At 41.3% G+C, this 23,773-nt stretch overlaps 1 protein-coding gene across 2 annotated transcripts; it reads right to left on the bottom strand.

Moving 5' to 3' along the window:
- Positions 1 to 514: 514 nt before the first annotated feature.
- Positions 515 to 21,820, bottom strand: SLC34A2 (solute carrier family 34 member 2). Of its 2 annotated transcripts, XM_065699555.1 has the most exons (14): positions 21,489 to 21,820; positions 21,343 to 21,398; positions 15,596 to 15,710; positions 15,353 to 15,490; positions 14,554 to 14,682; positions 13,493 to 13,636; positions 12,773 to 12,884; positions 11,506 to 11,701; positions 10,723 to 10,818; positions 8,248 to 8,368; positions 7,362 to 7,529; positions 5,879 to 5,995; positions 5,666 to 5,790; positions 515 to 4,042 (listed from the first exon to the last, which is right to left on the bottom strand). In XM_065699555.1, exons 3-14 carry the CDS (start codon positions 15,699 to 15,701, stop codon positions 3,467 to 3,469), a joined length of 2,028 nt encoding a protein of 675 aa, XP_065555627.1. In that variant the 5' UTR covers positions 15,702 to 15,710; positions 21,343 to 21,398; positions 21,489 to 21,820; the 3' UTR covers positions 515 to 3,466. The 2 variants fall into 2 exon arrangements, with proteins under 2 accessions (XP_065555627.1, XP_065555637.1); XM_065699565.1 differs by lacking the exon at positions 21,489 to 21,820 and having other exon boundaries at positions 21,343 to 21,414.
- Between the last annotated feature and the right edge of the window lie 1,953 nt (positions 21,821 to 23,773).

The following is a 23,773-nucleotide window of genomic DNA, read 5'->3' on the forward strand; positions in this document are numbered from 1 at the left end:
TTTAGTTCTCTGTTTAAGGTTAAGCTCCAAAGGTCATGTGTGATTCAAAAAAGAATAAGATGGATATTTTTACGCAGTTATAAGCCGGACATCTCCCAGGTCATCAGATACAGGAGCATTTTGGAAACACTCTGCCATCTTTCATGTAGGAGGGAGGATCTTGGCCTAGCACAGTGATACAGATCATTCGTTAGAGCTCACCACACATCCTGTTGTTACAACAGCCCTGGCTTTGCTCTCCCATGCTTACCTTCACAGGGTACAGTCTGCAGAACCCTGCCAGAAAGTATGTTGACCCACACAATTGCGCTGAGCAATTCTTTTTGTTTATCTCCATATGAAAATCTCTCATTCACATGAAATGTTGAACACACAGGACTCTGGTGGTTCTCTCTAATGCTTGATGATAACCTCATTTCTTGTACATTGCACCAGCTCAGGCTAGAACTTGTCTGCACACTTTTTTTCTCCAAGCTACCACGGTATGTATATAAACAGATAGTGTGAAAAGAACTTATTTTTTTAAAACTTCTCTTTATTTTTACATTCAGTGCACAAGGACAGACAAGATGAAGATTCATGACAAGGTACAAAGCCATATGCTGTCCTCAAAACAGTTAAAAGATACAGTTTTTACGAGTTTTAAAAAGTACTTTAGAAACCTTGTATTTCCAAAATTCTTCATTACAGAAAATTCAAATAGTTTAGAAAAGGTGAGTTCAATATCCTTGTGCATTAAGCCGTGTTATGAAAGTATGTAGGTGTTTTTTGTCTTTACTTTAAGGAATCTGTCTCTGCATTGCTAACAATCTTTACGCAACCTACTGATGGAGCCAACAGCCTCCATGTTATGCAGTATACACAGTTACAAACAATTTTAAAAGTTATATTACAAAATATACAGTAGTTCCTTTTTACATTTTTATAGATAAACATTGCATAGTTTTCAAATATGTAATATATAACACAATCAAGAGCCTTTTCCTCTATAACTTATGAAAAAATCTGTACACTCAAATAATGATAAATAAAGTGTAAATATCTTTTGGTAAGAGCAGGGGAGAAAATATGCCAGGACATGTTGTGCTGCCAAGTGTTAAGCAGAAATCTTTCTCGGAATCTGCCTAAAACAATGGCACAATATGGCCCAGATCAAGGAAAGAGGAGTGTAAGAATAGATCATAAGGGAAACGTTACAATGAGGAATCATAAAGTACTGATGTGTCTAACAATTTTTACCCTGATTCTTTTGTAAGAACTGCTTTCCCACAGTTATTGTCACTGTGCTTGATGGCTTAACTTCAAGACGCAAAATAATGTGCACTTTGTTTAAGAAATGAGTGAAAGTAGATTAAAATGTTTCCCGTTTCAATGGGTGGTCAATGGAAACTTAAGATAACTTGGAAAGAATTCTGGATATTTTCATCATATTTTTCCCAAAGAAACAGAGCATGGGAAATGCACACCGGGACTTAAAGAAATCATTCTGAAATCATCCAGAATTGTGAAAATAAAATGAAGAATTATTGAAGATATCAAAATTCCAATTTAAAAATGAGATGCTGACAGAATTCTGCTTCAACACAATGAGGGACAAAGAAAATAATTTCTAAAGTAATAGTTTGGCATAATTCTGCTCTCTGCTACTAAACCTCCAAAGAGCAGAACTACACCAGAACTAGATGCTTTTGGAAACTCACTCTGATTCTAAGCATTTTGTCACTGGCTCACAATTACAGAAACAGTTGGAACCTCAGTATGAATGCAATTTGCAAACACCTTTTCAGCAACGTAGTTCGCCAATCTGGATGTCAGGTTAAAAAAAGTCAATTAAAAAGATTTTCTCTTCTAAAATGTATGTATTTACCTGATAGCCGAATTCAATCTATTGAATCCAGAGCTCTGCAGAAAAGAAACAGCTACTCAAAAGTAGATGTGTTCTAGCGGCACTGAGTGTTAAACCAGGGGTCTTCTCAGCATTTCCATTACAAATTTAATCTACAACTGAGACACATAAACTGGTTTTAAAGGACACTTGGCCTACACTCAGTCACCTTTTAACATTAGTGGTTGGACTTCAGCTATTATCCCATAGTCCCTGACATCTTGGCTACTGGAGGCCAGCAGAAGTACTCGGTGCATCTTTGAAATGCTCTTTTCTGGCACTGAAATTGTGCCTTTTATCAGCCCATGATTCAAATAGGCTCACAAGCATTTACTAAAACACCAGTAACAATATGATTTGAGCACAAGCAAGTTCCCACCAAGTGCTACACTACCTATGGATTGACTACACATAGTAGTGACTACACAACTTACGGATTTTACTTAGGATTTGGATTGCTACATACAATTGCCAGTGAAATTCACATTATTTCCAAGGAGAGTGGTTCAGAGCACAAAGTGATGGTGCAGAGTGAACACTGCTTTCTCTCCAGTGAGGATTACCACATGTCTTGTGCCATAATCTGCTCTCCAGGTTCCCTCTTTTGTAGCTCTAAAGCCAGTTTCCACCGCTACTCTGAAATATCATTTTGTGGCTCAGCCAAAGGGAGCCACAGTTGCACACAGATCTCCCCACACAAGCTCAGGCTTGGGTGGCTGTCTCCTCCCCTACACAGGCCACCATTCCTGGAATTGTGGGGTAACATAGTAGGAGAGGACCATCTAGAAAGAGGAATGGCCACACAATCACATCCTCAGTCCATCAAGCCCTTTGGTAGCCACCTAGTGTCTCCAAACCCAGTGCTTAACCTTCAGCAGGCAGAGGGGTGAGCAATTACTTTTATGGCATTAAGTTTGTGATAATAAAAGATTGTAACTCCTGCACCCAGTGTTAAAGGAGACAGAGAGGGCTCAAAGTGGGCTTATGGACATCCTCATGCCAGAGTAGGATTCCCAGAGCTTCTGAAGGATTTCCCAGCATTTAATTTTCCTTCACGCACATAGAATAAATTTTCTCCATTCTGGGAAAATGACTGTTTTCCTTTTTGACCACTGCAAACAGGCCAATAGCAACATTAGAATTCTCCCTGTTTTCTTTTCATTTCCAGAGCTTTTTCAATATTATAAAGCAACTTTTGCTGAATACGCCAGTAGGTAGTAAAGGCTGCTCTACAAGTGCATTGTTTGTTTGTTCAATTAAGTTTGGACTGATCACGACTCTTTTCATCCCTCTTTTCATGGGACTACATCAGGATTTCTTTTGTTTGTTACTGATAGCATTGGATGAAGTTACCGCATAGTAGATCCTCTGTAAGCAAATCTGTCATTAGCTTTTCAACAGATCATAGATAGTCTAGGGACCCTGTCAAGCTTGTTTGACTCCATTCCTTGATGAGTGATGTATCACTGGCTGCAGGAACCTAATAAAATGTTCACTCTGTCCTCAGTGCTTTGTCCAAGGTGGTTTTCAAGAGCCTGACTGTCCTACGCTGTATCTCTGCTAATACAGGTTGATACACTCCTATAAGGCTGTGTTGTTTGTGCCTGTTTTTTCAACACAAGCTGTGGCTGGTGCCCTTCTTCCAACTCTTTCTTCATCAGCCATCACAATGGTGTTTTCGTAAACCTCCATAGTTTTCAGTTGCTTGTCTTTGGCACCCTCCTGTTCTGTATTGACTTTACAACACTTGCAGAAGCCACAGCAGTGTTTCCCACAAAAGGCGAGTGAAGACATAATGATATTGTCCCAGGGCTCTAAGGAGTGCAGCCAGATGGGTAGGAAATCCCAGTTTTGGAGCTTTTCAGGCAATGAATGTGGTCGCCTTGTCTGCATAATATTAATTACAATCACAGCAATAAAAAGAGCACTCAGGGGAAGACAAACACCCAAAAGGACTGCCCAGCCTGCCAATGACAGACCAAATACAAACAAAGGCAAAAGAAAGAAGCAGACTAGAAGATAAAATATAGCAAACCATCTGTACTTGGCTGTTATGTTTCCCAAGGTCTTGGACATGCGAATTGGCAGCCGGGTAATAGGTAGCGGGTAAAACAGAATAATCCCAGAGACATTGAAGAAAAAGTGGCACAAGGCAATCTGAAAGCAAAAATGTTTGAGCAGTTCATTAGATAAAATGCCTTTAAGTGCTGCTACACACATTATTATAACTTCCAGTTGCACTAAGACTATAGTTTCTCTTCCCTTGCCCCCTACTGTTTTTCTTGTCCTTCACTGCAAGGCCTTTCCTAGCCGGAAGCAAGGACTCAGTTAGACCTCACAGATTGTAAAGATCACTGCCTACAGAGGATAACATCTGGACACAAGACAGGCTTAGAGGGTATAGCTTATCTCCCTGCAGATGGAGAAGTCTTAAAATGCAGCTTTCAACTACAAGAAATGAAGTCCATCAGAAATAAAGCTGACAAACCAAACAGATATCAAGAAACAGTCCTGTTGTTATTAAGGTATGAGAATCACATGAGAACTGTACATTATCGGGTTATGTACCCATAAGTTATTAATGAAAAGATGGGAAGTGTGAATTAGGTATTGCATACAGGCTATTGAGAAAGTATTAATGGCACAAACATGAATTTTACAGAAATTATATAAAAGTTTGTAAGAGATTCCTGGAATGTGACTCTGTCCGGGCCTTTTGCAATTGTTTGATTCACATACTTCAAAATCGTTTTTTTTTTTTAAATAAGTGTGAAAAGACACCTACTTGCTGAAGCTTTCAGAAGTCACTTAGACAGAATAAGCATATACAGAACAAACCAGTGTATTCACTGCTCACCGTATCTTATTTTCATTCCATAATTGTTATCAGACTAAAATGAATATGAAAGTACAAGGGTGTATTTTCAAATTACATTATAAAAACAACAAGTAATCATGAAATCTGAGCTTGGTCAAGATAGCATCATCTCATGATTATATCTGTTCTATCGTGCCTGAGGACAATAAAATGACTTCTGTAATTTTCTTGATTTATTGTGGCTAGTAAAAAACATTCATCCTATTCACAAAGGAAAATTTCATTATCTTTTCACTCTTTGATGTAGAGGGTTCATTCAAATGTTATCTGCTGGCTGGAATGTTCTTTACTGGGTGGTAAATGGGACCCAAGAGCCAGGCTGCCTACTTTTCAAACAGTCTGAGGTGCGGAGAGAGAAGGAATTCAATAAAACCCACTCAGATTGGATTTACAATGAGAAAATAGATGCTATGACGCTCACTGCAACCTCAGGTAGATAGATGACTTGACATCTTAAGGCTTGTATGGTCCTCACCTAGCTTACAGAAGTCCTTCTACACTGTACGAGCAGAGTTAGGGTCCTGAGGAGATAACTTACAGAAATTGGTTATCCTCTTAGGGGACTATCTGAGAGGGTTGTCAGGGATGTGGGCACTGAATTCCAAGCTGCAGAGACTGCATGCTCAGGGGTCAAGTGACCCACCTTGTGCCAGTTCTGAATTAATCAGATCAAACCCAATTTACAAAAGTAACATTTTACTGTATACTGACATTCTGGGAAGGTTTAATACAAGCTTTTTGCTCTAAGCAGTTGAAAGGAATGAGCTGTCATAAATAGAACATACAAAATCAGGCATGACATTCATGGTGTATTTGCATCAGAGCCAATTTTGTCAGGTTTATCTTCAGAAAAGTTACAACTTCTAGTGAAGTCAAGGAAGGAAGCACCAGTTTATACTGACCTGTAATGAATATTTTAATGTACTTCCTGGACTTGCTAAAGCAGCAAGTATAGCTGTTGTGGTTGTGCCAATGTTAGCTCCTAAGGTGAGGGGATAAGAGCGCTCAATGCTTATAACACCAATGCCTAGGAGAAAAAAAAACAGGATTGAGTGGTTTCGGAATGGTGGAGAAGACAAAATGTGGGGATAAAGGATACAGTATTGACAACTTACCAACAAGGGGTGTAATAGCAGATGTGAAAACAGAACTACTTTGGACAACGAAGGTCATACCAGCCCCTGCAAGCATTGCCAGGTATCCAGCTAGCCAAGTAAAAGGAAATGGGAAATCTAAAAAGATAGAGGGAGAACATCATCTTCAGCATAACACAATGTTCTATGCAACAGTAACACAGCAGCGAAAGGGCTGTTAAGCATTTCATATGTAAATGTATTTTTTGCATATTGCCTCTTAACTGACAATTTTACAACAGAGTCAGTCACTACTCTAATTCACCCTGTTTGCTGTACTCCTTCTCTGGCCTTCCACAACTGAATACACTTTGAGACAGATACTAGACTAGGTAGACATTTGTCCTGACCCAGGGTAGCATTTATATTTAGGTACCAGAAATGTTTCCACAGAGGTCAAAACAAAACCTTCTTGGTGGCTTGAGTGCCTTCATTTCAGCAACCAGGCACCTGCTGCATGGATCAATCTTCAGAAAGCTCTGAAGACCATCCGGAGAGAATCAGGTTGTTTGTTCCAACCAGCTTCAAACACCTCCTAAAAATCCACTTGTTAACCCTTGCAAAGAAAAGCTTATTACACTGATTAGAAAAAACAGGCACAATGGTCCCCTGTGGGGGGACTATGATTAAGCCAAGAAGTGGGGCCTTAATCAGTCAAGAAGACCCAAATGAACACAGAGTAGATCACAAATGAACAGTAACCAACAGGTGATTACTTTCTATCCCTCATTTTTGATTCAGGTCATGTTCTTTGCCCAGGAGAACAGAAGAGAGCCCTGGGACCATGTTGTTGCCTTCCCTATTTCTGTGAACCCTCTCTTCAGCCACTATCAGAGATGTGCTAGGACTGCTTTTCTCTTCTACGGGTTCTAACCTCTCCATTCAAGGGAGGCTGAAGAAAAGTATCCAAGTGAAAAAAACTCAGCGTTTGCCCTCAATGGATCCAGGACGAAAAAAAACCTGGAGAGCACAGGGAAAGATGGAACATATTTGGGGCTGCCCTATCCTACAGAAGAAAGGGTTAAGCAGTGGAACAGGGCAAGCAAAGGTAATTAGATCAATAATCACTACAAACTTTTTTCCGACTTACTTTAAAAGAAACATGCAGGCTCTGTGCCAGTGCAGGCAATCACCATTTCAGCACTTCGGTGCTATCTTTTGAGGATGGGAACACTGCATTTCTAACAGCTAATGATTATACATCAAGAAACAGAGCCTGGACTTTGGCCTCTGTTGCTGTTAATCTGCTGCAGTTACTCTGTTTGCTAATAGATTTTTTTAAAAAAGAGAATAACATGCTTGGGAGCAAAAAAGAAAAAAAAAAAGTGTGTGTATGATTTTGGTTTGATAATTTCTGTTTTGTTTAAACTATCCTATAATAGCTTCCAGAACAAGAGATATCAATAAATGTGCTCAGTGTCCTTGTCATTCCTGAAAACAATCTTCAGGGAAAGCAGATAATTACCAGTGTTGATTGTTTTCTTGATAACGCTTGCCACTTGTCCTTTAAGCACAGAGTTTAATAGCTTAACGATCATCACCAAACAGGAACACAGAACAAGCAGGGACAAAGCCAGAAGGATGAGACCAATGGCAAGATCAGGCAGGTCTGCTTCTGCAAAGAGATGCCGGCCTGAAAAAGGAAAGGAAAATGAATCGGCCTGGCCACATTTTTTGCTGCTGATCCCAAGCCCAGCTCTGGTTTTCATGTATGCCTCTAAGAAAAGAGGATCAAAGCGCACACAGCTTGAGGGGGTGATGCAAGGAGTGAAAATTCCACCTCTCTTGCTCCACAAAAGCCACATCTGAGGGTGGCAAGAGGGGCATTTATATAGACGCACTTACAAAACGCACAGCAGGCACCCCTGCAGGGCAGGCAGGAGATGGGTGACCATGTGCAAGGGGGAGGAATGCAACAGCGTGAGGACATTTTAGTGTGCTGTGAGGTGAATGGTGGGTTGGCTCTTCCCAGAGGTGGCTGCATACCTGAGAAGGGCTGTTGAAACTCCTGAAAGGCATTGCATATGGATGGAGATATCCAACCAACCATTGCAGCAAAGTAACTGTAGCTCCAAGTCACCTGAACAGTGAGGGCTACATGATACTGGAGACCTCAATTTACTGATATCAGGGAGCATGGAAAGAGATCCATCAGCAGCCAGATATCATAATGATGCTGGTAACTCCAGCTGTGTAGCTATAACAGCTCTGACTACACATGCAGTAGTACCTTCTATCCATATACAGGTGATTGCTTCTTGATACACCTCTGAAGTGGTCTGTTAACACCATTAGAAAGCTGTATACTCTTATAAAGATATTACCAGAAGAGAACCTGTTCTACCACTTACATTTACTGATATATTCTGTTTCAGTTACATTCTTGATGGTCCATGTCACATTTGCTTCAGTCCAGCAAAAGTCAGGAGATGTGCAGTTTTCTGATGGTGGAATTGTGACATTCTGCAGTGTCTACAAATTGCCGGACAGAGCAGATAGTTCAGTCACCCTTCATTGAGAGCTCATGCAAAGTTCTAGGTTTTTACTACACCAAGCATTCATCAGTAAAGGTGAATGTGTTAGCTGGGGTGTAAGCTGGCACCACACTGACAACAAGGCAAATATTTTTTGCATTCTTTAAACAGAGAATTGGGCTGTTATCCAGGTCCGCCAATTCAACACTTAAAGATTAAAATATTCCCCAAACCTATATTGTATTAACTGTAGCACCAAGTCATCAGTACCTTAACCACTGATGTCAGGGTCTGTACAGCCATTGCCCAGCTTACTTGCACCAAAGAAGGACCTCTTTATTGTCATTTTAACAGCAGTTAATGGTCTGGTGAGTACTGCACAGGACCATAATTCAGAATACTACAATACTAGTAGAGCTTTTGTCCTGCATGAGCACAAACTGCCCACACTGCCTTGCTGTGCTTCAGTTTCCCCATCTGCTACTACTTTCCTTTTAAAAGCTCAAGTGCTATCTAAAAGCTAATTAGTAGTGCTCTGATTAGCATTACTATTACAGAGCTGAACCTGAATTTCTATATACTGCAATAAACCCTTACTTATAAGAGCTCCTAACCCAGACATATTGCAATCTGATGCTAGGTTCATAAGTCCTTATGCAAATTAAAGGTTCACTAACTGAACTGAACTTCCCCACAAGAGCAGCTAAGAGCTAAATGGACTTCGAACCACACTGCTGAGCAGGAGGTATCTCTAAGACATGTTTCAGTGATTCTATTTGCAGAAAGAGGGAAATCAAAATCATATTTTCTTGCTGAGCCCTGCCTGCAGACACCTGCATTCTTATCCCTCCTCCAGCTGACGTAGATGGGCAAAGCCCGGGGTGGTTCCAGTGCCCTCACACTTTCATGGAGGTCTCCAGCATATCAGCTTTTACAAACGCAACGCAGTGCTGCTTCTTGCCCTTTTTTTTCAGACATCTGAGTTTCAAAGCAGCTACTTTGGATCAAAATATTTACCCTTATATTTCGCTTTAAACATGTGGGATCTGCGTGCATTTATCCCTGCCATAAGTCTGTTTTATTATTTTTGCCAGAAGTGGGTTTAACCCGCTAGGAATGTAAATCATTTAAATGATCTTTCTCTTCCATGACCAAGTTCAAGTCAAGCTTGTAAGGGTTTCATGTGTTTCCGTAATTTGACTACATGCTTGGGCAGTTGTTACACAGCCAAAATATAGACAAATACAGAAGAAATGGTGTATAGGCAAATGCAACCTTCAGCCTGCACTTTCTGTGTGCTTGCCTGTCTTCTAAGGGTGGGGGGGTCTGCCGGGCTCAGGGGCTCAGACCTCACTGGGAGCCAGGCTGTGCCTGCCCAGCCAGTGCGGCAAAGGGGTAGCCAAGTGTGTGCCAGGGGCCTGGAAGCTGTATGGCTGCCCGAGCATCGTGCCTCCCCTGAGATGGATATACCCAGCTCCTTGGTTGCGTAACCTGAGCGGAGTTTCACATTAGCACAGCTCTGTTCCTGGCACTATCTCCCTAGCTAGCATTTCAGTGGCCATCCAGACTGTCATTCAATAGGAGCTGGGCTCCTCTAAGAACCCAAGCACTTAATTTTAACCTCTGCTCTGTGTCTTTAAGTGTCTTCTGCCTCAGGAATTCAGGAATTACTTTTCTATACATATCAACAAATAGAATAGCCTAATTAGAGATCCAAGGTATATCTAACGCTCTAATTGTCAGTTAGCTGAACAATGCAAACCATACACTCAGCTCCACAGTTTACTAAAATACTCATTGGTGTCAATCTGGGCAACAGATTCCTTCGATCTGCAATGTTGCTTGAATGAAGAGCAACGGGACGTAGCCCTACAGAGGCTTTCTCCCAGGGCAGTTTTCCAAGAAAGCTGCAAATAACCAGCTGCCACCAGATCACCCTAACACACATAAGCCTCATGGTGGTTAGATCAATAGATAAATGGCAGGGGAAAAGATATTTTCTTTGGCTTACAGTGCAGATTTTTTCCACTTTCAAGGAGTCAGTAGGAGTATCAGGGTTTAAAGGCATTTGGATGTGAAAGGAGTAAAAGGTTTGGCTCCAAACCACCAGTTTGATAAGCAAGGGCCTGCATGGTACTGAGAGCAACCAGGTCAAGCTCACCACTGGTCTGACATCCTTGATTTAAGTGGAGCATAAACTACAGTAAATTGTTTTCATTCTTTTTCTGCTGCTGCAAAAAAAAATACCTCATTTAAAAGCCTAATTTCACAACCCTGTGAAAAGGAGTGTCAGCTACAGATCAGTCATGTATTTCCTGAGGAACCTGACAATTAATTTAGCATGATACTCACCACATTGGTTTCAGTTACACACCAAGTCTTTACCAGGCTTTTGTTTTTTGCTGATTCATCATTTGTAGCAATTGCATTTATTACTGATTTATCAAGCTTTAAAAGAAAAAAAAAATAAAAATAAAAAAACAGTGTTACACCAGCTTACATCACACACTTCTGTTCAGCTCTACTCAAATAACTCCCTTTGGAAGCTCAACCACATAACGCCTGCATGACCATCTCTAATGCTAGAGCTGCTGCCCAGCAGGTAGGAGGGGCTTTACTCTCAGAAAAAGGTAAAGCTCTATGCACACGAACACTGTGTCTCATTCTCCCCAAATCAGCCGCTACCTCATCTCATTGCTTCTGTTCAAACAGCTATACTGACACAACTGCCTAGATGCATTTCCTGTCATTTTAGGACCTGTGTGCATCCCCTCTGGCCTCCAGCTGTCCCTCTAGATATGTGCAAGTTTCCCTTAATTTCAATGTCCTCTATTCAGGTCCTGGTTGAACTAGGCTGTCTCGGTGAGTACTATCTGCCAATGTCTAGGCAACAGGCTGTCATCCCATCCATCCCACATCACTGTATTTGTGAATGTGGGGGAAATGGGAACAGGAAATATAGAGCTGGGGCTTTAGGAAATGTGGATAAAAAGAAGAATCCATCTGCTAGTGAGTTTTACCCCAAGGACACACAGAAGTGAGTGGGAGCTCCCTCTTCTCCTACACATTCAGAGCATTTTGGTTAGCCGTGACTGAACCAAGTAAGCAGCTTCCCTGAAGTGAGAAAGAGCTTACCTCAATGATGAGCTTTGTAAAGGGGTCTGTGATAACTTTCAGTAGCTCAGGGGCATCCTCACCACTTTCAAGATGAAAAGACTCAACTATAACATTGGTGAGGTGGTAAAGATAGCCAGAAATAACTTCAATGGGCAACAGCGCAAACACAGCAAGCCAGTTAAAGAAATCATGTATTGTTGCCCCAGCAAAGGCCCTGAGAGAAGAAAGTAAAAACAGAGCTGCTTTTAGTTAAACAACATGTGCACAACATCAGTTAAATATGAAATCATAGAAGTGAGAATGAAGCCCATTTCATTGGCAATCATTTAATTTCTGGGGTCACAGGAGATGGCTGCTTTGCTATAGAGCACTAAGCTTTCTCCACACCATTGACCAAGCGAAAGAGCCAGCCAGGTGAGTGAAACAACACAAAGCAGAAAAGGCAAAAGTGGTCCTTAACATGAGGCTGCCAAGTGTACTTGTCTGGAGAAAGAAATGCCTGTACAGCCTGCATTTGTTTTGCCTCTCACCCATTTTTGGTACACTTTTAATCCTGAACCATGTGTTGCCTCTGGGACCTGATCTGGGGGAAGATGGCTCTCTTACATGGTCATGCAAACGACTGGTGAGCAGCTCCCTTCCAGCTTCTCCTCCACAGCCTGAGGAGCCACAGCTCTTCTTTCAGAGGCTTTGGCTAAGTGTATTTTACTACTGGTATGCCATAATTCACAAGGTATCAAAGTCTCATATCATTGCCAAGTTTACTGCCCATCTCCAGTAAGCCATGAGCTCCGTCAGTGATCATGTCAACTGGCAGTCTGAAAGTTGTCACTGTATATATCTGACAGCCAGAACATTTCATATCTCTACAGTTACCAGCTCTTATTTACTGTAGACTTTAAAAAAAGCTTCAATATTGAAGTCTCTTTTAAGGACAGTAAACCAAAATACTGTAATATTAACTTCTTGTACAGCCATCCCATAAGTGAGAATCAAAGGTAGTTGTTATAGTGGGAGAAGTTGAAAATTTATCCAGTTAAAAACAGTGGATTCTCACAAACCCACAAATTTTTAAAGGAACCCAATATGCTTTTCTTCAAGTATATGAAGTCCTATATCTAGACAGTATTATACCTTAGCCACGGCCATCTTGTGACTTTCCTAACAAGACCTTCAACTAGTGGCCAATAGGTTGAATGGCTGTAGCCGTGGTAGGGAATTCAGAAGAAAACATACAAAGAAGGAAGAAAAGCAACTTTTCAGATCTAGTGTTTGAGTACAATACCTTCTAAACTCATTCCTGTCCCCGGCTTGCATGAGTGCCACAATTGTATTTGTAACTGAGGTGCCAATGTTTGCCCCCATTATGATAGGAATAGCTGATTGAACAGTCAGCACTGGAAAGCAGAAAAGGAAGCAGTGAATTAAAAAATCTAATCATCAGCAAGCTCTTTGCTCCAATGAGAGTTAACATTGATTAATGTCACTGGAACCCTGATTTCCCTTGGTGTCACTGGGATTAGGTGCTCCAACCCAGATATGTTTACTTTAATCAAGCACCCTGGGAACATGGTACTTCCATAGTCCTGTGATCCCACTGAAACTGCAGCTCTCGGTTATCCCTTTTCACCACATGTTAGAGGGCCAGATTAGATGATGCTTCGTCTTTCCCAGGCATTTTCCTACTTACTGTAGAATTTTGAAATGATGCCACAGAAGCAGATGAAGTTCAGTAACTGGCTAACAGAAGGAAAGTACGCAGGTACTTCAGAATTAATACGTTCAGTGTCAGGGCTTCCAATGGTTTTCACTGCAGTTGTCATCTTACTACTACTACTATTACTACTATTATTTAAAAAAACTATTTCAGACCAACAGCTGTGACAACCTGCCACCTCTACTCTTACACCCAATAGCTTCTCTAATTTGAACACAGATGGGAATGTTTGCACCCCAGTCCAAGATTCGTGAGTGATCTCTGGGCAAACACTGTAAGCAGACTTACGTGTGGAGGACACCATGCTGACCACAATGGATGAAGAAGTGCTGGAGCTCTGGACCATAACGGTCACCAGAACGCCAATCACCAACCCCGCAACAGGATTAGACAGCACTGAATCATCTTGAAAAATGTCCCCTGCTGCTTTACCTACAAAAATCATATTCTCAGTGTGAGGGAAGCATGAGGCAAAATCCATAGGAATTATCAGAGCATTTAATTAAAGATCATCCAGCCATTTAATTGAGATACATATACAGACAAGAAGTACGCAAGATGATGTAGCCCAGGGATCCAAATTCAGGTCCTGAACTTTCAGCTTCTCAGTTGCCAGATACTTTATATTCCCTCATTTTCAGAGACTAAACAAGCTCTACTGAACTCTGAAGAGAACCGTATAAAACCATATGAAACCACATAAAAACACAGCTATCAGAGGAAAGACCGCAGGACAAAAAACTACACATACATAGATTTAAATATTACTACTCCCTTAGTATTTTTGTTAGTACATCAAAAAAAACCCTATTTTAATAATCCTGAGTAATTCTGTTCCCACAGCTTTCTGTGTGGCCAAAAATAAAAGATACCTGGACAAAACCTCATGTATTTCTCTGATATCCACTGCTGAATCCATCAGCAGAATTAAACCCTTGGAGACAGGCAAAATACGTTTCAATAGTTTCTGTCTTTGAAGGGTTTGGGGGATTTTCCAATGCTGGGTGCTTCGGTGCAATTTTTATATTTCACCTTGTTGAAATGTCTTTCACATGGGATAGTTTTATGCGCAGATGTATTCATGCAAACTGTCACTAAAGTAACAGGAACCGCCTACGAAATTACAGCCAATAGTTCCTATATCAACAGCTTTCTGGAATTTGAGAAACAAAGGCCCTTTCAAACAAATGAAGGTCAGCCTTCAACCAAACCTTCATCCTTCTGAATCTGTAACACAACACATAAATCTGGAGAATGTTCTTGAAAAGTGGTACTTGTAATTTAGTCACTAAGATGAAATTTACTGCCTAATTTACATTTTATTCTTCATGGTTTAGACATTTTCGTACCTCCTACTAGCTGAAAAGCAGAGCTCAGTACATCCAGAGAACACACGAACATGTAGAGCAATCCAAGTAGCATAATAAACTTCCCTATCCCGTAGAGTACACGAATGATTTTTCCTTTTCTATCCAGTTCTGCAAAACAAATATATTACGCATGAGACTTGCTTGATGTATCTGGTGTTCTCTCTGGAACTGTCTGCACACAAGCAGAGAATAGGAAGTCAAAAGACAGTGTTGTAACTCCAGTGTGCAATTAAACCTGAAAGAATGTTCTTCTTAATCAAATTTTTACTGCAGAAGCAGGTGGTTTGTTTACTTAGATTTACCATGTAAAAGAATTTGGTATATGACGAAAAGTCTTGTGAATTCTGAAAACCTTGGTTTTAGACAGTCATCCTACTGAATAAAGAAAAACCAATGGGTGCCTGGATATAAAACCATACTAATTTTGGATAATTTCCCATATATTCCTTGTGTTTTAAGGAGAGTAAGCAGCATGATTTCCAAATTCTTAACTGACTAAATATAATATCCTCATTCACTGTCGGGGAAGGTGAGAGAGTGTAAAGTCTACATAGCATCATAGAATAGTTAGGGCTGGAAAGGACCTTAAGATCATCTAGTTCCAACCCCCCTGCCATGGGCAGGGACACCTCACACTAAACCGTGTCACCCAAGGCTCTCCTCAAATCTTAAATTCAATTCTGCAGCAAATATGATTTCAGAAAAATAAAGGAGACAAAGAGAACAGAATTAGTGGAAAAAATAAATGCAGGTAACTTCTTTACTGAGAAATGGCTACCTGACCACTTGATCCCAGTATCCTGCAGTTCTGGCAGAGCCCATGGGTCTTCTTCTTCTTGCCTGGTCTCATCTATCAAGGCTATTGTGGAAAATGCAGGTTGAATTTCCCCTTTATTTCCAAGTGAAGCCACGTTGCCTGATAAAATAGAACATTAAATAAAACAGTTAAATTACTTTCTGTCTTCTCCAAAGATCCACAAAACATATATACCTCTGTCACTCACAGGTGAGCACACATTACCTTTATGATTTTCTCCTTCTTTCCCAGCCATGTTCTGGTTTTGTTTGGAAGAGTCCCCAATATAGTTATTGGTTTCAGGCTTTTCCACCTCAGGCCAGGGAGCCATGATCTGTGACTAACAAAGTGGTGCTGATTTAAATGCGCGTGCAGTATTATCAAAATATATATCAAAATATTCAACTTACAACAGTGTATATGAAAAATATTATTGAGTTAAAAACAAAAGAGATGGAAATAGAACAGAAGCAATATGTCCTTGAATAAAGCTTTTAAACAACCTTTATTTAATTCATTTTATCTCCTTCCAGCAAAAAGTCAGAGGACTATTTCTTCCACCTTCTGGATTTAACTGACTGCATTTACCAAACTGGTAAACCTTACCAAGACCTTAGCAAAGAAAGTTCTTCCCTAAAGCATTGCCTTGTTTAGGTCACATATGCTAAACAGTCTTCTTGTTGCTTTTACTGGTTCATTCCTATGGAAGCATTGAGGCGAACATGACCCTGGACAAGGTGGAGAAAGATCACAGAGTTTCAAGTTCCAGAATGATGCTTGCTGAACAAGGGGAGAAGAGCATAATTAGGCAGCAGTGGCCATTTGCAGGTCTATATTTGCCTATAACTCAGAGCTGATGCTGCAAGTGAAGCTGAGTTAGTGGCAGCAAGGTCAGCCTACCCATCTCATATACCCATCTCTCTGTATGAACCTGTTCGTTCCTGACTCCTCTGAGCACATTTGGCATGGATTGTTGTATTAATAACCTAAAAAATAAGACATCAGGTGGCCCAATCTGGCCAGCACAAGTACAAGCGCATGATAGACCTAACCCAGGCACAAGAGGAGAAGGCAGCCATTCCTTCAACCAAAGTCTGGAAAAGTCCTACTGATTTACTTCACCAACATCAGAAGCCAGAGGGAGGGTCATGAAAGAGGGGAAGGTGACCATGGGGAGCTAAGGTAGCATATGATAATTCCTCTGCCTTTCCAAGCTTGTAAGGCTGTTGGTTAGCTCAGCCAGCATGATCAAATACTCAGTGGAAGAGGTGGGAGAAGTGAACCCTACCCAGAAAGGTCTCACCTTAGGGTCTGTCTCTTCCACCCTCTCTGCCACACAAATCAATCAGTGCTGGGGGCAAAGCTGCCCACGGCTACCATGTCTGGCACACACACAGCTGGAACATCTGAGGTGAGCAAATCTGCCTGCAGCACTCCTCATAAACAGGGCACATACACCCAGCCTCCAAAAGTCAATGCCAGGGTTGGTATCATGCTCCCGTAAACAAGGTTCATCTGCATTTAGCAGCCACTCTAAAGGAGTATAATTTATTATTCATTTAATCATAATCCTTTATGTAGCTGATGCTGGAAATGTTTTGTCCCTGCCTATGTCAATAAGCCATGCATCCTCCTCCTTTAGCTGGGGAGGAAATGTCACAGACAAAATCACTCATCTCTTACTGTTACTGGAGGGTATTATTTTTTGGTACTCCAAAAAGAAAAGAGCATCTCCCCTTCAACATTAATAGGAAAAATTATTCTACAATCGCATTAGTAAAAACTTTGATTTTACACATTCTTTATCTGTGGTGCAAGATCCAGAGCAGCTCCCAAGATACACAAAGAAAGACTGCAGAAGAGATGGAAGAAAATCACTCTTGCTTGTTTCAACAAGAGTTGGCATTGCTTGGAGCAAATTCCCTTATTTTCCCCCATGCCAGAACAACCTCCAAGCCCCACCCATGCCAGAACACCTCCATCTCGTTAAACAAGTTTCATTTATACATGTTCAGCATTTAAAGAGCTCTAAAGAAAATAACTGCTCAGCACAAGTGCTCCTGAAGTGAAATGTAATCATGAAAATGCATTGGAAATTCAGAGGGAAGTTGCTTCAACGGCATATTCCCACCATGGAGAGACGCAGAATATGCTGGACACCACCATACCTAGAGATGCCATCAGTACTTCTACAGCTCTTCTGTTATGCTCAGTATGGAAATGAAGGATTCAGCCTGCATGATTACTGTATGGAAACTGAGCTGATGCTCTCACTGGAGAAAATGGAGCTTGAAAACATCATCAGACAAACAGCCTCAACGTCTCCTAAATAAACTCCCCCCATTCAAGAATTCAGCAGGGCATTTTTTCTTAATAAGCATCTCCCATATTCCTGAGGTGCTCAGGATCCCACAGGTATGTCATGTATTATTGGTTTTGCTTTATGTGATTAAATACCATAGAATGAGAACTGACCACATCCGTGGAGGAAGATTTTTTGTAGGTATGTTTATAAAATCATTAGAGCCCTAGTCAGCCTCTGATTTGGGAAGGTAGACTTGAATACTGGAGGTCTTTGAAGTGTTTGCCTTGTGCATTTGGGTTTGCAGAGGTATAACTAGCACAGCCCATTCTGTGTGATTGGTATCAAGGACAGATGAAAGCAGAACCTCGCAGATCCTGAAAGCATCACCAAAGCTGTCAGTTTTCTCCAGATCCTGACTCTTGTTAAGAGGAACAGCTGAGAAGCTAGTTTAGAGCCACCCGATACTCTGCTAGAGTCCTGGCCACAGCTGCTTGCTGTTAATTAATCACTGGGCTACAAAGGTAATCTACATTCTACAGTTTTCCCTTCACAGAATTCTTGCTTGGCCCACATACAGACATTAACATCTTTAGAAAATACTCAGGGGATAACCCGAGTGCTGTGGAAGAGTAGAGCAGTGGGGTGACAAAGCTAACTGCATCAGTCTCTGGCAGCTCACATGAGCCCTTGGAAAGCCTGATGTCACGGGATAAAAGACCAACAACATTGACGCAAGATGAAGATGACAATAAAAACCCTAATAGTGGTTCTCTTTTGAACACCAAGGACATAACTACACTGTGAAGGAGCATGTTACAGAACAGGCAGAGGATGGGCTTGTGACAACGCACACTGCATCAAGGAGCTACTACACTCAGCTGGACACACCGGTCCAGGTCCAAAGGCAGGATAGCCACAATTGCTGGATGAGGTGCCAGGAGTGATGAGCTTTGCCCATCCCTGTGCCAGCCCGGGTGTCTCAGTGTCATTCTTCTGGTTCCCACCTGAGCTGGCAAGAAGCCGGCCAGGACGCCTACATCCAGGGCATAGTCATGGCGCTCACGTCCGGAAAAGCACTGGTGCTTTGGATATCCACCTGTTCAGAGCTGTGCTGAAATGGGAGCTAATTTCCTCCTGAAAGTGGCAGGTCAAAATACGCTATGCATATTGCAAAGGTCTGAAAACTAATGCCTGCGCAAACTGTAATCCAGTCCGTTTCGGTGAACCTCATGGCAAATCCTCTCACACCATCGTGTGTGCTCCTTTCGTTGTAAGTATAGTCTTTCCTCGCCTTTGGAAAATGCTAAATATGTGTGACATCCTTTCTAACTCCAAAAGAAACTGAAACCTCCTGCTCCTACAAGGGAGATAGATGAAAATCAATGGCATTCAACTTCTGAAATAAAACATGGGAGAAACTCAAAGTCAGCTCCTATGGTTTAGCATAGTATTTAGTTATGGATAATTTAATTATGGATATAAATCCATACTGACTCTCTCACTGCAGCATTTCAAAGAGTTAAAAGTCTCTGGGGAATTATCTGAGCAACACTAGGTGTCATGCAGGTGCCCTATATTGCATTCCTCAGTGACTCATTTACTGTAACAGCATTGCCTCTGCAGCAGAGCTAGGCTCTCAGTGCTTCTCAGCTTCAAATCAGAAACAGTAGTAAATGTATTTATTTTGCTGGAGTTCACACAGAGAATATGAACTACCACTTCCATGTGCCTGGATGGTATTGTTTGTACCTCTCCACCCGTGACAGCTCACTGAGAGGCCACATTGTGCCTGAAATAAGAACTACAAAGCAGTAAGCCTTAAAGAAATCTCACCTCCAGGGGAACAGCCCCAGTGAATTTCCAAGAGGAAATAAAAGGACTGGAAAAAATTGCAGTACTTTAAAAACCAACTGGTAATCACTGCACCAACCACCAACATGACCATGCATGTGCCTAAAAGTTGCTTCAGCAGCTCCAAATCTAATTTTGGGTTCAGCCAGGCTTCCCCTTCTCTTGCTCTCTCTCCTTGTCTCAAAGCTTTTCTACAAACCCTTAACTTTCTTGTCATTCACCACTATGCTACAGTTTGTAAGTTAAAAAGGGATTTATCAGCTAATTGGATATCCAATACACCACGTACTTCATAGGAGTAAATACCAAGCCATGTAGCAACCCTTCTTACACACAGTTTGAAAAAATACTCTTTTCCCCCTCGAAATGCATCATTTCCAACATAGAAGCACATTATGTAGAGACAGGAAAGATCCTCAGTCAGCACAGATCCATTCGGTAACTTTACAGTAGCTGATAACTTTGCCCCAGAACCTGTTCCATGGCAGCCACAGAGCCCCAGGTGCGACAGGACAGGCAGCGACTTAAATAAACACCAGCAATGATTCAGCCTTACTAGCAGCAAGTCTTGTCTTTGCTCTGGCATCAGCTGCCTCCTTGGGGTTTTTCTCTGAATAGCCTGGGAGGCTTAGCCAGGATGTAAACTTTCAGCTAATGTAGTAGTCAGGGGATAGAAACATACATGAAAGCTAAGAGAAAAATGAGCATTATGCTCACTGTTTGTTCCTACAGATCCCGGAGTCTCATTGTTCACAGGCTTGAATCTAACACGTAGCAAAACTAACAAAAACCCAAAACAAAACCCACATAAAACAAACTAGTAAAGAGAACTAATTTCTAAACAAGTGAAGAGAAAATGAATCCCAAACATTAATTTCTGCATTCACAACAAAGCAAAGCACCAGACACTGCCTCTGGGGACCCAGAGACAGGAATCCTCAGTGAACTACTTCAAATGCTTACTAGGTACTTATATAAAACAATAACTTTTTTACAATAAAACAGCATCAGCAACAAAATCCCACCCACAAGGAAATACAACAGATCTACCCCATACTGAACACAACACACAGTAAAGAATCGAGAGAGGAAAAAGTAATGGCATAAAAAACTTACTGGTCTAATGGAAGAGGTGCTAATAAAAGTTATTGAGAAACCAGTTGAATTCTGCCTACTGCCACATTAGTTGAGCTAACTGCATCAGACTAATGTATTCCTTTTACTGCTGTGTATCAAACCAAATTAGCATCAGAAAATGTTTCCATCAAGAATAGCCTGACACGGCCGTACTTCAGCACACAGACGTTACACACTATCTATGCTAACACACAAACTGGCAGTATTTCCTTCCAATGTTTCATTAATCATACCCTAGACATTTTCCAGTATCCAATGCCACTGAATGCTATGACTTAAAATCCTCACTTCTTTTCAATCCAAATAATAGTTAAAACAATACTTTCTTATGCTATAGGCAGTTTTTTTCCTGTGTGGGTTTTGGTTTGGGTTTTTTGACAGCTGCAAATAAAATGCTCTTTTCCTTTATCATATTCCATAAAAATAAATCTCATTATTTGCAGGCAGAAAGTAGCACAGTTTGTTTTCAGAACTATGATATTTTTATCACTTCCTTAAAGTAGAAATGCAATTGAAAGAACAGAAGGTGAAAATACTAACAAGTGGATGACATTTCACATGCCACTCCGGTTCTCCATGTTAGAGCTCTGTTGCCATCCCTTGGCAGAGCTTTAGATTTGTAAGCTAAACAAGTTCGAAAGAGAAGGAAAGAAAACTTGGGCTCAGTTTTCTTACTTACCACTTCTTTATTCCCAGACCACAGAGCAAACGGATCAGCTGGGCAGCCACTGAAACCTGCAATATATATAGACAGGTGTTGAGCAAAGTTTGCTTTCATCACTGCGCACTAACATTCCTATTTTACAGTCCAGAGGCACTGCCTACCTGCAGCTTAATGATCACAATCAACCTTTTTTTAGCAGTAGTGGGCAGCAACCAAGACTGATAAAACTATGGGCTGTTTCACACTTATCACGTTCTAAAAAATGTCCCATCAGCATTTAAGTACAAGTTACTAATGTGTTCATGTGAATGCTGGGGAACGGTTTGTTCCAGCCTGGAAAATTGCCCTCCACCTGATCATTCAGTAATCTTTTTTCCAATAATAATTTTCCAAAAATATTTTGCAATCTCAAAAGTCTGTCAAAAGGGTGTGAAGAAGATGTAGTACTGTTATTTGTCTGTTCAGGTGCCTATTAAACTGCTGAAGAACAGAAGCGAAGGAGAATCTGATAAAAAGCTGTGTAAGTAGGAAACACGTAAGAACTTCTTTGAGAACGGAGGATGGAGTTTCATTCTTATCAGTGCTCAGTGTTTACAATTAAGGCAAGCTCATTAGCATTTTGGCTGTGGCTCTCATTCTAAATGAGATTTAAAGATGCAAGGACACCTTTGATAATTGCATTCAGAATGCTAGCAAGGAAGAAGACTATATGATAAATAGGTGCATTATTCAATACAGTGTGGTATTACAGATTAGACAAAGCAGCCACTAGCATTGCTGTCTGTTCTACTGATGAGCTTAATGAGGAGCAGGGAGAGGGGGGCTGCATTAGGCACTGTAGCTTTATTAACTCTGATTTTTTTCTGTTTCAACAGACATCATATACTGAGAAAATAAGCTGTAAACCAGCAGCCTAATCAGCAGATCTGCTTTGTCTGCGTGTGTGGGGTCATATCTCCCAGCAGCTTAGTGACTTAGTAACTTAGAAAAATAAAACTCTTGCTTTTTGCACCTTTCAGCCCCGCAGAGAAGCTCAGCCTTTGGAGCTGTGAGTCAGAACTTACTCCTCTCCTGTGTCGGCATCAGAAGTTTTTAATAAGTGGTGATCGTAAAAGCCTCCACAGCCCCATACGCAGCATCACATCATCGCAGTGGAACCAACAAGCACCTCCCCTGGCTGCAGTGGCTCTGATGGTGTAGACTCCACCACCCCCTACTACCTGGGGCACAGCTGATGTTGGAGCCCAAGGACAAAAGCACCAGGCTTGACTTCCTCCTCCCAGCTGCAGTTTGCATGGAGATGGCTATGGAACTGAAACTGATTTTTATTTCTGTGCAAAGTGGAGAACTGCCCAAAGTGTAAAGAAGTGACGGAAAATGGGCCCAAGGTCCACCTTTGTGGTTCACAGGCTCAGTTTTCTTAACAAAAGTGCACTTTAACATTGCAGCTAAACCCAGCATTTTCTCATTGATGCCCTACATGTAGGAAATGAGATGAAGCTTGTAACTGGGAATCCTTGAGTTTCTCTGAGCTGTGTCTTATTCTCCTCTGAGTCACTGTTTGCGAAACCCAGCTCTGACAGGGAGAAGGTGCGAGATGTGCACGTTTCAGGTACCCAGTTAAGGCTCAGCCAGAGCACGGTGACGTCTTCCACGGCACTTTTTTTCCAGCGCTGCTCATTCCATTTGCTAAGAACAATCTTATGTGCTGACCATGTTAATGTTTTAGGAAGGGAACAATCCTAGATCATACCCATTGTGTTGCCAAAAAGAACTTTAGGAAAGAAAAAACAAGTCACTCAAAGCTACCAGTCACTCGGCAGCCCACACAAAGGCAGACAATCTACAGTGTGCTTTGAAGGTCCAGGGTGGAACTTCTGCAGAGCCACTCTGGAAGAGCTAGATACGAGGGATGAAAGTGGGTGTTATTTGGCCTAGAAGCCTTTCCCTCATTCAGAATTGGGAGAAAAGAGGCTGAAATTATATCTGGGACAAGAGGGAGGTCAGAGCGATAGCTCAGAGCACTTTTCACGCATCAAGCACAGATTCAAAAGATGCTACTGCTGAGGAAGAATAACTCAGTGCTATAACTCAATGCTTTTTCTTCCCCCTTCAGGGTTTACTTTGAAGCAACTGAACTAATTAAAAAAAAAAATATTTTTGGATAGGGAATTGCTAATAAAGCAAAGCAAGCAAGTGAATGTCCAGGGTCCCGATTTCCTCTCACAAAGGTGCTGGATTCCTCTGCAGCTACCTGGAATAGTATCTGCGATAGTCTATCATTTAGCAGGAGGTGCAACCACAGAAAAAGTCTCAAACAAAGATTGAGAAAAAATTCCTGGCATGTGCAAATTCTGTGAGGGTGAACTCTGTCCAGACACTCTTTTTATGTTGCAAGAAGTTAGAACAATGTGGGCAAGAAACATGTCTACATCACAAAGATACT

This window comes from Lathamus discolor, chromosome 1 (assembly GCF_037157495.1).
Source record: "Lathamus discolor isolate bLatDis1 chromosome 1, bLatDis1.hap1, whole genome shotgun sequence".
NCBI classification, from domain to species: domain Eukaryota; kingdom Metazoa; phylum Chordata; class Aves; order Psittaciformes; family Psittacidae; genus Lathamus; species Lathamus discolor.

Excerpts from the sequence above, each read along its gene's own strand:
- SLC34A2 (XM_065699555.1), bottom strand. The coding sequence starts at position 15,701 with ATGGCTCCCTGGCCTGAGGTGGAAAAGCCTGAAACCAATAACTATATT. Across the intron at positions 12,885-13,492 it reads CAGCATGGTGTCCTCCACAC|TGCTGACTGTTCAATCAGCT; the intron begins GTAAGTCTGCTT and ends TCTGCTTTCCAG. Across the intron at positions 5,791-5,878 it reads TGCTATTACACCCCTTGTTG|GCATTGGTGTTATAAGCATT; the intron begins GTAAGTTGTCAA and ends TTTTTCTCCTAG.